This window comes from Thunnus maccoyii, chromosome 21, assembly GCF_910596095.1.
Source record: "Thunnus maccoyii chromosome 21, fThuMac1.1, whole genome shotgun sequence".
NCBI classification, from domain to species: Eukaryota; Metazoa; Chordata; class Actinopteri; order Scombriformes; family Scombridae; genus Thunnus; species Thunnus maccoyii.
Window position 1 is genome coordinate 23,390,413 of NC_056553.1, and position 11,748 is coordinate 23,402,160.

An 11,748-nucleotide genomic window follows, 5' to 3' on the forward strand; every position below is an offset into this window, starting at 1 on the left:
TCATACTGCACATTGTAGCATAAAAATTTAAGTGAAGGAACAATAAGGAGAAACACATTTTTGGGGGGACTTTAAGCTGACTACATCTGAGTCATCAGAAAATGTAATTATAGGATACTGTATATCTAATTTCTTATAGAAACTTCTTCAGAAATGACAAAACCATCTGACAGTGTGGAAATAGTTCAATAATGTCACAAGTGACATTATCAGTGAAAAACAAATTTCTTCATCTTTATCAGGAAAACGTTGAGACAGAAGCACAGACTGTAATAAACCACACCCAAAGCAGGAGGACATACTAGTATACAAATCAAACATACACTCCTAACATTGAAAAAAGTATATATTTATTATAATAAAAATATAATACAGGATAAAAAAAGTTGTCAGAATGAATTCGGTACTGAGAGACAAAAAGACATCACAAGGAATATTTGAATACAATATGTTTTTGTATTTTGATGAATATCATAGTGATGTTTCAAACAAGATAGGTGTAGGAATATTATACAGATCATTAAGTGTTGCCTCTTTAAACTGTTGTTTCTTTAAAAAGAAAAAAAAACCTTTATCAAACTGGATGTGTAATGCAATAATAGACAGTGGGCTGCAGGTTTCTAATGGTGAATAAAATGTAATTATTCATGCCGTCCTGCTGGATTATCTGAAAAGTTTTTTAAGTACAATAAGTGTATGGTTTAATTTGTTAAATCAATCACTTTTTAATATTAGAATTGTGCAAATTTAAAAAAAAAATGTATTTGATTTTTTGGGGGAGATAGTATTGATTTATATATATAATCTATATTCCTGTAATATTCCTTTGAGATTACTGTTGAACAGCTTTGTTTTCAGGTAAATGTATCAGTGGGGCTGGTGAACTGAGAACTTCATTGATCTGAAATATTATTATGTGTATTAATATCAGTCTGTATCCTTTCAGCCCAGCATCAGTAATAATATTAGACCATAAAAGACGAGTCAGCATCTCATGGTTTAATGGATGGATGTGAAAAAAACGAGTGTAACCAAGTGTTTTAGTTGCGTAACCACAGTCAGCCCAAACCATGATCTTTACCTAACTTTAACCATCTGACACTTTTGCCATGTTCAGACTAACACTGTGTTGTGCCTACACAGAAAGTGTTTCAGCCATGTTTTTCAGTTGTGTGTCTCACGTATGTCTGTCTGACAGAACAGATACGCTTCTATTTTAACAGCTGTCTACACGTGATAAGTAACAGCTCGCATTTCATTCGCACTACACCTGGAAGTCTATTTTCTTTCATTTTTAGTAACTGCAATGATTGTGTGTTGTAGTTATTGTGTAGTGATTGACCTACACTCACTGTGCCTGAATGCATCCTGAATGTAGACACAGATGGAGCTGTTGTGATGCCGCTGCTCTGCTAACGTGCTGCATACACTAAGCGTCCTGTGTAGATGTGGTGTAACATAAGAACTGCATGTAAAAACTCAGCTTCCTCATTCATTTCACCCTTATATTGACCACTGCAATGGGGTTCTTACACAGAACAGTCTTTTCAGTACTCTGCTCTGCTCTCAAGGTCTCAACCTTGTCTGGGACACATTTGGCCTTGGCTTTGTCAGCCAGTCCCTGCTCCTTCCAGACCCAGACCCAGACACACACACACACACACACACACACACACTTTTCTGGTACTTCCTTCCCCTTGCTGGCTGACTTATATGGAGTAACTTCAGCTGAGCTGTGAGACAGACAGTTCTGGTCCTCAGAGTCAGACAACAGGCCAGGCGGTAAGTCAGCTCAGCTCAGCCTGATCCTCATTCCCACAAACATCTGATTTGAGCTCCTTGGAGGATCTCATTTAAAGGGATTGTTTTCTAGTTCTCCTCATTTGCATGCTTTACAGAAGCATGCACACAGAATTTAATAGCTCTTATATACTACTACACATTTTCAAAAGCTTGACAATATTTAGAATTTTCATTTCATACTGACTGCATCATTGCATCATATTGTGAATGCTGTGTATGATGGTTGCATTTGTGTTTCTGACAGATATCCCTGCTAACATTTGAGGAGAAGATGGAATCAACAGCTTCTGATTATAACTATACTTATGACGATAACAATGAGAAGCCGGTTGAACCATGTAGTAGTGATGGTGAAAACTTACTGGGAGCTCAACTGTCCACCATTTACTACTTCATGTTTCTCTTCAGTCTCTTTGGCAACGGGCTGGTCCTGGTCATCATCCATCGGTGAGTAGACAAACAAAACTCTCAAATTCAGAAAAAATATTGGTTTAGTAGTTTAAAGCAATTAGAGGTAGAAAATGTACAATTTGCAAACTTGTAAAATACACCCAACCCTTATTATAATTACCTGTGAATTTCAGGATAATTGAAATAGTCTACAAAGAGTAAATTAAAGTAGTAATCCTTACAATTTAGCATCAAGTATGATTTACTACTACAGATCCCAGAATTTTGTGAGCAGCAAACACTAGTGAAGCAACTACTTTGTTAAAAATACAACAGAAGAGCAACTGCTACAGCTCTGATACACTGTTAGGAGAGTGAACAGTGAGGCTGATACCAATGAGATAAAATTAAAAACAGTCGTGCTGGATTATAGTCACTTGTGTATGTGTTGGCAGTTTGACTCAAGTGCGCAAATGTGGACCCCGCCACTGATGATTAAAACTACTTTGTAGACAGGTTACTAAATGTAAATGCATTGAATGTCTCTTGCTCAAAAATGCAGGTCAAAAACAGCATCAAAAATTCTTCTCTGGGCTCTTACAGAAATTGGCACAAGAAAAGGAGGGGTGTTTGTTCCCCTCTTGGTTAAAAGAACATGAAATTTGTTATGTTAATCTTATTATGGTTGTGATTAGCAACAATGTCTCCTAAAAATTTGATTCATATTTTACTTTTGGGAGAAACATCACCTTTGTCTGGATAAATTCACTTTGGTTGATGTTAAGTGCTAACCAAGAGCCATGCTAGCACATGACATTGCTGATGTTAAACAAGTATAATGCTTACCATGGTCACCACCTTAATTTACATTTCTAACAAGTGCTATTTAGCATTGAACACAAAGAACAGCTGAGGATGATGGGAGTGTCATTAGTTTTGAGGTGTTTGGTCAAAAAAATGAAGTACCGGTCAAATTGAAATACTAACTTGTTGGCACTAGATTCCCACACAGACTACTGTATATCTGGGTGACACACGCATTTTCAACTTTGATGCCAAATTTGTCAACTCACATTACTGAGCTGGTTGTGCACGTCCTATTTTGCAATGTAGACCAGAGCAGAAGTGTTGCACTCAATCCTGCAAAGCTGCACAATGTGCACAAGTCATCAATATATTATCAATAACAGGCAGTGGTACACTGAAACACTCGAACATCCTTCATGATTCAAAACTAATGTCTTGCAATATCTTAATTTCAAAGTTAAAAATGGCCTTGACAATTCAAATAAATGCCTGATTACGAAATGTCATTTTCCTGGAGGTTATGCAGTGGTATCAGGGTAAAATATTAGGCAATTACAGGCAGTACAAGAAGCTAGCTTGCACACCACAAAATCAAAAGACTGAACTGAGAGAATTGTGTAACATTGAACGAGTGAACTTCCTCTATTTCAGGACCTGTCAATCAATGGATTTCAAAGCAGTTTATCTAGTTGACACGCTTTACTTAAATTGATGCTAAAGATGTTCAGATTTACTTCACTGCCACCAACCAATCCACAGTTTGGAAATTATTGCAAAATATTACTGTCAAAAATGCTTGTGTGACCTATAGTCTCTGTTTTTTCTATATTTAACATTTTTAATGGCCACTTCTTAGGTTTGAGAAGCTGACCACTGTGACCAACATCTTGCTGCTGAACCTAGTGGTGTCCTCCCTGATGTTCATGAGCAGTCTTCCCTTCGTGGGAGTCTACAAGCAGCTCTCCTACTGGATCTTTGGCGAAGTAATGTGCAAGATTGTAGGCAGTGTCTACTACCTGGGCCTCTACAGTTCTGTTCTGTTTCTAACTCTCCTGACCTTCGACCGACACCTTGCTGTCGTTTACTCCTTGCGTGCGTCGCAAGTGAGGAATCAACGCTATGCGCTGCTCTCCTGTGCTGTGGTGTGGCTGGTCAGTGGTCTGGCGTGCATCCCAAAGATGATTCTCCACAAAACTTTTTCTACTCTCATCGACAATAAAATGTTCTGTCAGGAACATCCTGGTAACACAATGTCTATTGATGACAAGCTAAGAGCATCTGGATTTTACCTTCAACTTTTCCTTTTCTTGCTCTTTCCTCTGATTGTTATTGTGTACTGCTATGTTAGGATTGCTATCACTGTCATATCATCCAAGATAGTTACCAGGTTCAAGACAGTCAGGCTGATATTTGTCATTGTCCTGTTGTTTTTTATATGCTGGACCCCATTTAACATTGTAGAACTGATTCATGATGATGATGATGATGATAACCCGTCCTGTGATGAAAAGAAGAAGAGGGGTTATGCACGTGAAGTCACTCATGACATTGCTTACATTTACTTCTGCATCAGTCCCATCTTCTATACATTTGTTGGTAAAAAGTTCCAGAGCTACTTCAGACAGCTGCTGGTGAAACGCTTCCCAGGGTTAAAGAAGCATATTTCTGTCAGTCAGGTCAGCAGAACCAATATGTCCACAAAAAGTACACAGAAAAGTATAGAGTTGAGTTGAGTTTTAGGGTTTGGAACTCCTTTGTATCTCAGGACTGCCATGTGCTCAACAAACCATGGTTTTACAGCAACTGAAGGAAGAGAGAGAACATGTTTTGAAAGTTTGTTGTCCAGCACAAAACAAAGCTGCTACCTCATCATCATGCACATTTTATCAAGACATATGTAAATGTGGACAGAAGAGGTATGTTTAGCTCAGCTACAGGAAGAGATGGATCCTTACAGAAAAGCGCACCATATCTTCTTTGAATATACAGTAAAGACTTTTTGTCAACTACATGAGCTTGATTTTCCTGTGATTTTTAAGGTTTTATTAAGGTTTCATTAAGGTTCATTTACAAACTAGTTTGGGAGACCTTCTGTCTTCTAGTTGTCAGATGTTGATAAACAAAGCTCTGCATTTAAAGTTGAGTAACTCCATTTGCAAGAACAAATCTAATAATCTAACATCTGCCATAACCCCATTTTCAAAGTATTCACGCCTGTGCCTTTATATGTGTCAGACCACACTTAGTTATGCACTGCAGTGCCACAATCATGATTTATTTTATACAGTGTTCTCTCAAATTTTGCATCCAATATTACAGTTAACTGCATCACCTCTGTGTGACAGAATGTAAAAGTTGGGCTGCTGAACAAAGTTAAGGGGGAAGGGATCCATAGTTCCTTAATCCTTACATAGTTGAGCAAATGTTAAAACTCTTCGTAAAGGACTTTTGGATGTGATACAAAAGTGTTTTGCTCTGTATTTTCGCCATACAGCCTAAACTCTCATTTGTAATGGCTATCTGTATCTCTGACAGCTTTTCATGACTTCACTTAATTTGGATTATTTCTAAAATGTCAGTATAGTGTGTAAAAAAAAAAAAAAGTTTAGAAGTCTGGCTTGTAGTTCTTCTCAAGGCTGATTAAGTGTAAGAATTTACATTATGATAAGAGCACTTTGTTGAACACCAGACAGTGGAGCTTTAGCTGCATCCATCCAAAGTCCAAAACAATGAATCAAGCATGTATAATCATTGTCCAGTCATTTTCCATGCCTGTAAGTATATCTGCTCTGATTTTTGGTTTGGTTGGTTTAATCTTGTGTTTATGGGTTTTTTTTTATTATTGTGTGTATAATGAATTATGTCCTTTAAAAAGAAATTTGATATTTTACATGGATGATTCATTCTTTGTTATGTTTCATATGAAGAACTTTTTACTTGGAAATAAAACAGTGAAAAAGCAGCACCAAAAAGGGAGTTAAAAGCTTAATGGTTTGTTGGGTTTTGTTTGGTTTGTGTGTTTGTCTAAATCCAAACTATTTAATTAAATCAACCCTTTTAAATCACCAGGCTACATGTTTCCTTTCTTCATGTCCCCCATATTTCCAGAATATACGTACATACCTTTTCAAAACACCCCTTTTACTGAAAACATTCTTTTAAGAAAGCAACTGTCAAGGATTTGTGTAGAAGTTCAAATACATGTTTCTCATGTCCATGTTCAGAAGAGGACAAGACCACCTGATTACATTGCTGATCTGGCCAGTTTTCCCCCACATAACCAAGAATTGAAGTACAGAGCTAAAAATGTTGTTATGAAGAAAACTGGCTCAGGGGAGCAGACCTGGACATATTTTTATCTTCTGCATAAAGCCTAGTGTCAATATCTCTGGTGAAAGGATTACAGGATCACTTCCCCACATTACAAAAAATACTGTAAATGCTTTCACACTTACTTCTACTTTTAATTTCACTTGTCAAAGATTTTGACTTTGGTCCAGACTGCAATAACTATCAATGAGTACTGGATAAACTGCCAATGAACTTATGTACAAACATTCTTTTTCCCCACAGAATGAATGACTGGAATGACTTTGGTGATCCGTTGACTTTTCATCTAGAGCCGTCAGCAGTTTACATTTTTAATTTGTTCAACACTTTGGTCTGGATCAAATACTGGCAAAACTACTGACATTCCCATCATCCTCAGTTCAGACACCAGCTATCTGTGATCAAATGTAAATACTATGTTTTAACACAGCCAACTTAACAATATAATTCAAATTTAGAAAGGTTCCTGTTTCTGTTGTCAGATATTGGAAGCAGTGTGAAATTTGATATCAGCACATGAAGTCTACCTTAACCAACAGTCATTATTAAGCTGTTGCACTGCAGATAAAATCATTATCTCATGATCAATATGTCATCACAGAGAAAGTTAGAGATGAGTGTCATGGAAATTAAAGATGAATTCACAAAGAGTGAGTTGTCTTTCAGAGTTGCGATATACAGAATATCCACGCCTTAATGCATAGTCCAACTCAAAACATTCAATCATTGTTACATTCTTTTCATCATGTTCTGTTCTCCAAAAGTAATATTGCAAAATGCTGTCTTTGGCCAATATATGCTTAATCGATACATTTTACACACAAATGTCATCATGATTCTGGAGGAGTTCAGTCTGGGATTGAATCAGATTGTAGAGTCTTCAACCCATGTACTTTGCGCCCAGTAAAGGGCCACCACCATGTAGAAATTACTTGCACTCATGATGCATGGTGGTATGGATTCCATCTTTTGATTATCCTGTGATCAGGGATAATGTTCTTCAGAAGAAGTGACTGCTTGAGGTTTGTCTAAATTATCAATGTTTATTTTACACAAAACACTGCACTGTACACGAGGTGTGTACTAAAGCCCTGCATGGGACTGTTTTCCTAATCCCGCTCCCGCCCGCTGCTGCTAGATACCTGACCATTACCACTCGCTCCTGCAATAAGTGTGTCCACATTTGCCTGCACCTGCAAACTTTCTGACCATTCACTCGTTGTGTCTTCTCCCGTACAGCAGGGAAGACACATTACTTTACTGCGTACTATTAATAAAGAGATGCATACTTGTTGGTAATAACATAGCGAAATTGCGAAATATACATTCATACTAGTGCAATAACCAGTTATTCTAGTGCAATAAATATGCCTATTCTATGGCAGAATTACATTGTATTCATTTATTTTAGTCTACTTATTATTTTAGAACATGTGTTGCTGTCTTTGGTTGGTTTATTTTGCTTAGTTTCCCTGTGTCTTTTAATGCACTGATCAGGAGTAGTGCTCCTAATGATGATGGCATGCGATTTGATGCATACAACTTACATGCTTACAACTCTGTTACCTCCTTAATGAGTACAAGAAGTAATAACCTGCAGTATATGCAATATGCACACATTGTTTGGTGTTTCTGTTCTCAGTACTGTAGCAGATAGTAGTGTCAGGGGGCACCAGGAGGAGTGCAGACTAAGCACTCGGCCCGGCTCTGTGAGAGTTTGCCTGCAGCATTGCCTAAATCCCGGGACCTGCAGTATATTTTTTGACCGCTCACTCCCGCCCACAGCAAACCACCTGTTCCCGCAAGATTGCATTGGGTCCTGCGAGACCTGTGGGATCCCAATCCCAATGCAGTTCTCTACTAAGTACAATTACTCGCAACCTGTAAGGGATATGGAGACCTCACTCTGTCAGGTGTCATAACCTGGCTCCAAGGGTTATGATTCTTGCTTTGGGTGCGAGAGGTCCCGGGTTCATGTCCTGGACGAGCCCTCAGTATGTCATAACCCGGCTCCTAGACCATGACAAATATGGGAATGGACACAGCGGATGGCAGTAAAGTACAGATATTTATTATAATAAAGTAAACAACTGAAGAAATAATTAAAAATATGGAGTATGTCAGTCAATAACATCAGTAATGTAGGTGTGAATGTGTGAACAATGAAGTGTAAGGTGCTGTGGAGTAAAAACAAAACTAGAATCAAATGAAAAACCAAAGCCTGCGGCTGCTGGCTGAGATGCATCAAGGTGAGAGAGAGAGTCTGAACAATGCTGGGAGTTGGCCTTTTATGCTATAGCAGCATTAGGCACAGGTGCTCTGAATTCGATTGGCTGCCACACCCACATTCTCCCAGACACCTTATAACAATAATTCATTGCCACACCAGCATCATTTCACCTAAGGTAGGTTAGGCAGGGGCCATCACACAGGGGCTTGAACGAGTGAGGTTGTTTCAGCTGCTGTGGTCGTAAACAGCAGGTGAGAAGTCATCACTTCTCTGACATATGGCCTCCGTTGACTTTCAGTAGGTTTTTAAACCTCAGAGAGAGCGGCCTTCACCTTCAATTACCTCTCTTGCTCATCTGTGAGCGGTGTAGGATTTTAATCCTCTCTCCTTGGGCCTCTGTCTCAAGTGGCAGCACCTTTACCCATACAGTGGCTGGCGGGCACCCACACTGCTCTCTTTGCAACCTGCTGAGGTGGTGGTGAGGAGAACCTGGTATGGTCCTTGCCACCTGGTCTGGTTCCAACATGAATGCCATTTTCTCTCTCTACTGCCCCTCCACTTTGTGAGTGGCAGGCACAGTGTTATTTTAGGTCAATTCCCAAATATTCAGATAGTAAAATGATTGCTTTGTTCAAAAATGTGTGCCATTATCACTACTGATATTTCTTGGAATCCCAAATCTGAAAATTATTGTCTTATCAACACCTTTGCTACAGCACTATTGTTTTTGACATCTTTCACAGAAACATTTTGAGTAATTGGAGAAGCCTTTCGTGTCTGATGGAGGATCACATTGTTGGTGTCTTTGGTCCCCACTCTTGTTGGGGGTGGTAACTCAAGAACCTTGGAGTATTCAGCGAGGGTGGTGTGCCAGGACCTTTCTGGGGTTGTGGTCTTCTTCTCCTTGAGGGCTGGTTTGTGGTTGAAGATGTCATAGCGGGGCCGCATCTAGGTGAGAATCCCATGTATCTTTTTTGAGACACTGCACAGACTGGTTTGAAGCCCTCCCTGACCTATTGCTGCTACTACTGCTATTGCTTTCTGTTTCTTTTATTTACCTCTTCCTGCCGTAGCATAAATGTTTTCCAATCTCCAGTAAAAGGAATGAACTTCTTTCTTTATTTGACCTCTCTTCTGCTTTCTTTTATCTTGCTCTTCCTTTTTCTCCATATTCTTTTTTAATTTTTTCCAGCTGTCTTGGGCTGAAACTCCTTCTGAGGGGAAGCCAAATTCTGAGACCTTAAGTTGACTACAGCTTTGTTCACCATATATCTTCAGCATATATTGAACTATGGGTTTCACATCACTTGGTTCTTTTTCCTGTTAACTATTTTTGGTACCAATCTCTCAGTGGTCTGATTGTAATTACTCTGTAATTATCAAGAAGTCATCTCTTCTATGCAGACCTCGTCCCTTTTCCTGGTTTTGAACCACCTCATCACTCATTAATAAACAGGTGATTTAATCCTTACTAAAGTTTACGGAAAGCAGAACGTTTTACTCTTTGGGTGTTTTACAGCACCTAAGCTGAATGAACAGAGACGGAGAGAAAGAAAAAAAACTTTGCTGCTTGTAGCAGTGCCTGTGTCTGTGAGAGGAAAGAGGAAGAGGGAAAAAAAACTCTGCTGCAGCTCTTCTGTGTATTAAATCAAATCCATTGATATTCATTCAATTTTGAATTTTTTCTTATTAAGATGTTGAAATTTTATTAATTCACCACATAATTAGACACTCTTTCTGATGACACGATGTGCTCAAATCAAAAAATGAAACATTCAGACTGAAAATGACTTTCCCAGCCTCACTGTTATAATTCCAGACGTCCTGTGCCCACCAAACAGCATCAGAGAAACACTGATTTTTTTTATGTGAACATTGCATTTTTCCGTATTTTTCACGTCTCAGACCTTAATCAGCTCATTAGGCCTGAGGCATGTCAACAGTTCTCATTTGGAAATGTCAGCTGGTGCCAATGTCAGAGCTTTACAAATACTCTGACTCTTCAAATCTTGCATGAACACTCAGCAACCATGGGTTCCTCTAAGCAACTATGTAAGACTCTGAAAATGAAAGTTATTGATGTCCACAATGCAGGGGAAGGCTACAAGAAGATAAGTGTTGTCAGCTTGCAGTTTCCACAGTGCAAAATGTAATTAAGAGATGGCAGTTTAGGGGAACCGTGGATGTCAAGATGATATCTGGAAGACCAAGAAAACTCTTGGAGACACCTGCTTGTATGCTGGTCAGAAAGGCAAATCAAAACCCCTGCTGGACTGCAAAAAACCTGCAGGAAGATTTAGCAGACTCAGGAGTGGTTGTGCACCGTTCCACTGTGCAGTGATGCTCGCACAAACAAGACCTCCATGGAAGAGTCAGTAAAAGAAAACCTTATTGGTGTCCTCATCATAAAATCATACATATGCAACGGACCATCTGCAGAAGCCTGATGCATTTCAGAAACAAGTACTGTTGTAGGATAATGAACCCAGGAATTTAAGAGGAAACATTTAATTCTTTCAAAAACATTATGATTCCTTTTGGCCTAACAATCTGTCTGTGTGGGTGCAGGAGCACACACACACGGACCCAGTGACCTCTGACCTAAAGGCATAAGGATGTCAAGGAAACATTGGACAGGACTAAAAATCCAGCCTTCTCACCACCAGTTATGGAGAGAAAATGAACAGTTTTGGATATTAAATTGGACTTTGTTTTTCTTCTCAGATACAAACAGACTGCTCAACCTGGATGGGCCATCCTCCCTTCTTATGCTAGCTCCCATGTCTTAAGTAAATTTTGAGAGAACCTGCTTTCCTTTGAGTGGCTCTCCTTCTCTCTTTTATTTTATATACAATAAAACATCTGAATTGGTCAAGAATGCCACCAAAAATGTGTAAAATTATGTATCTAGACTTATCTAACAAATGTTAACTTTTGATGTGTTTAAAATAATTTAATTTGGTTTATTATGGGAATTCAAACTCTGCTTCAAAATGTGCAAATTGTAAGTCACACATGTTATTGCATTTGATTTATTTGATATAATGTATTATGTGAAAGTGCATCTTTTAGCTATGGTTCGATTGCTAGGATAATGCTTTCTTAATAGGTTTAATTACAGATTGGCAAATAAAGGTTTATTGATTTTATTCTGTATTTTATTTGGTTAATCAACATTACATTTTCTA

The 11,748-nt window shown here is 38.5% G+C and overlaps 1 protein-coding gene across 2 annotated transcripts; it reads left to right on the forward strand.

Annotated features, from left to right (window-relative positions):
- The first annotated feature begins 1,488 nt into the window (after positions 1–1,488).
- Positions 1,489–6,065, forward strand: LOC121888222 (C-C chemokine receptor type 3-like). 2 transcript variants are annotated; one of them, XM_042399641.1, is made up of 3 exons: positions 1,489–1,782; positions 2,048–2,250; positions 3,857–6,065. In XM_042399641.1, exons 2-3 carry the CDS (start codon positions 2,075–2,077, stop codon positions 4,731–4,733), a joined length of 1,053 nt encoding a protein of 350 aa, XP_042255575.1. In that variant the 5' UTR covers positions 1,489–1,782; positions 2,048–2,074; the 3' UTR covers positions 4,734–6,065. The 2 variants fall into 2 exon arrangements, with proteins under 2 accessions (XP_042255575.1, XP_042255577.1); XM_042399643.1 differs by having other exon boundaries at positions 1,489–2,250.
- The last annotated feature ends 5,683 nt before the right edge of the window (positions 6,066–11,748 follow it).

Coding starts and splice junctions, on each gene's coding strand:
- LOC121888222 (XM_042399643.1), top strand. CDS start 2,075: ATGGAATCAACAGCTTCTGATTATAACTATACTTATGACGATAACAAT. Junction 2,251..3,856: donor GTCCTGGTCATCATCCATCG/GTGAGTAGACAA, acceptor GCCACTTCTTAG/GTTTGAGAAGCTGACCACTG.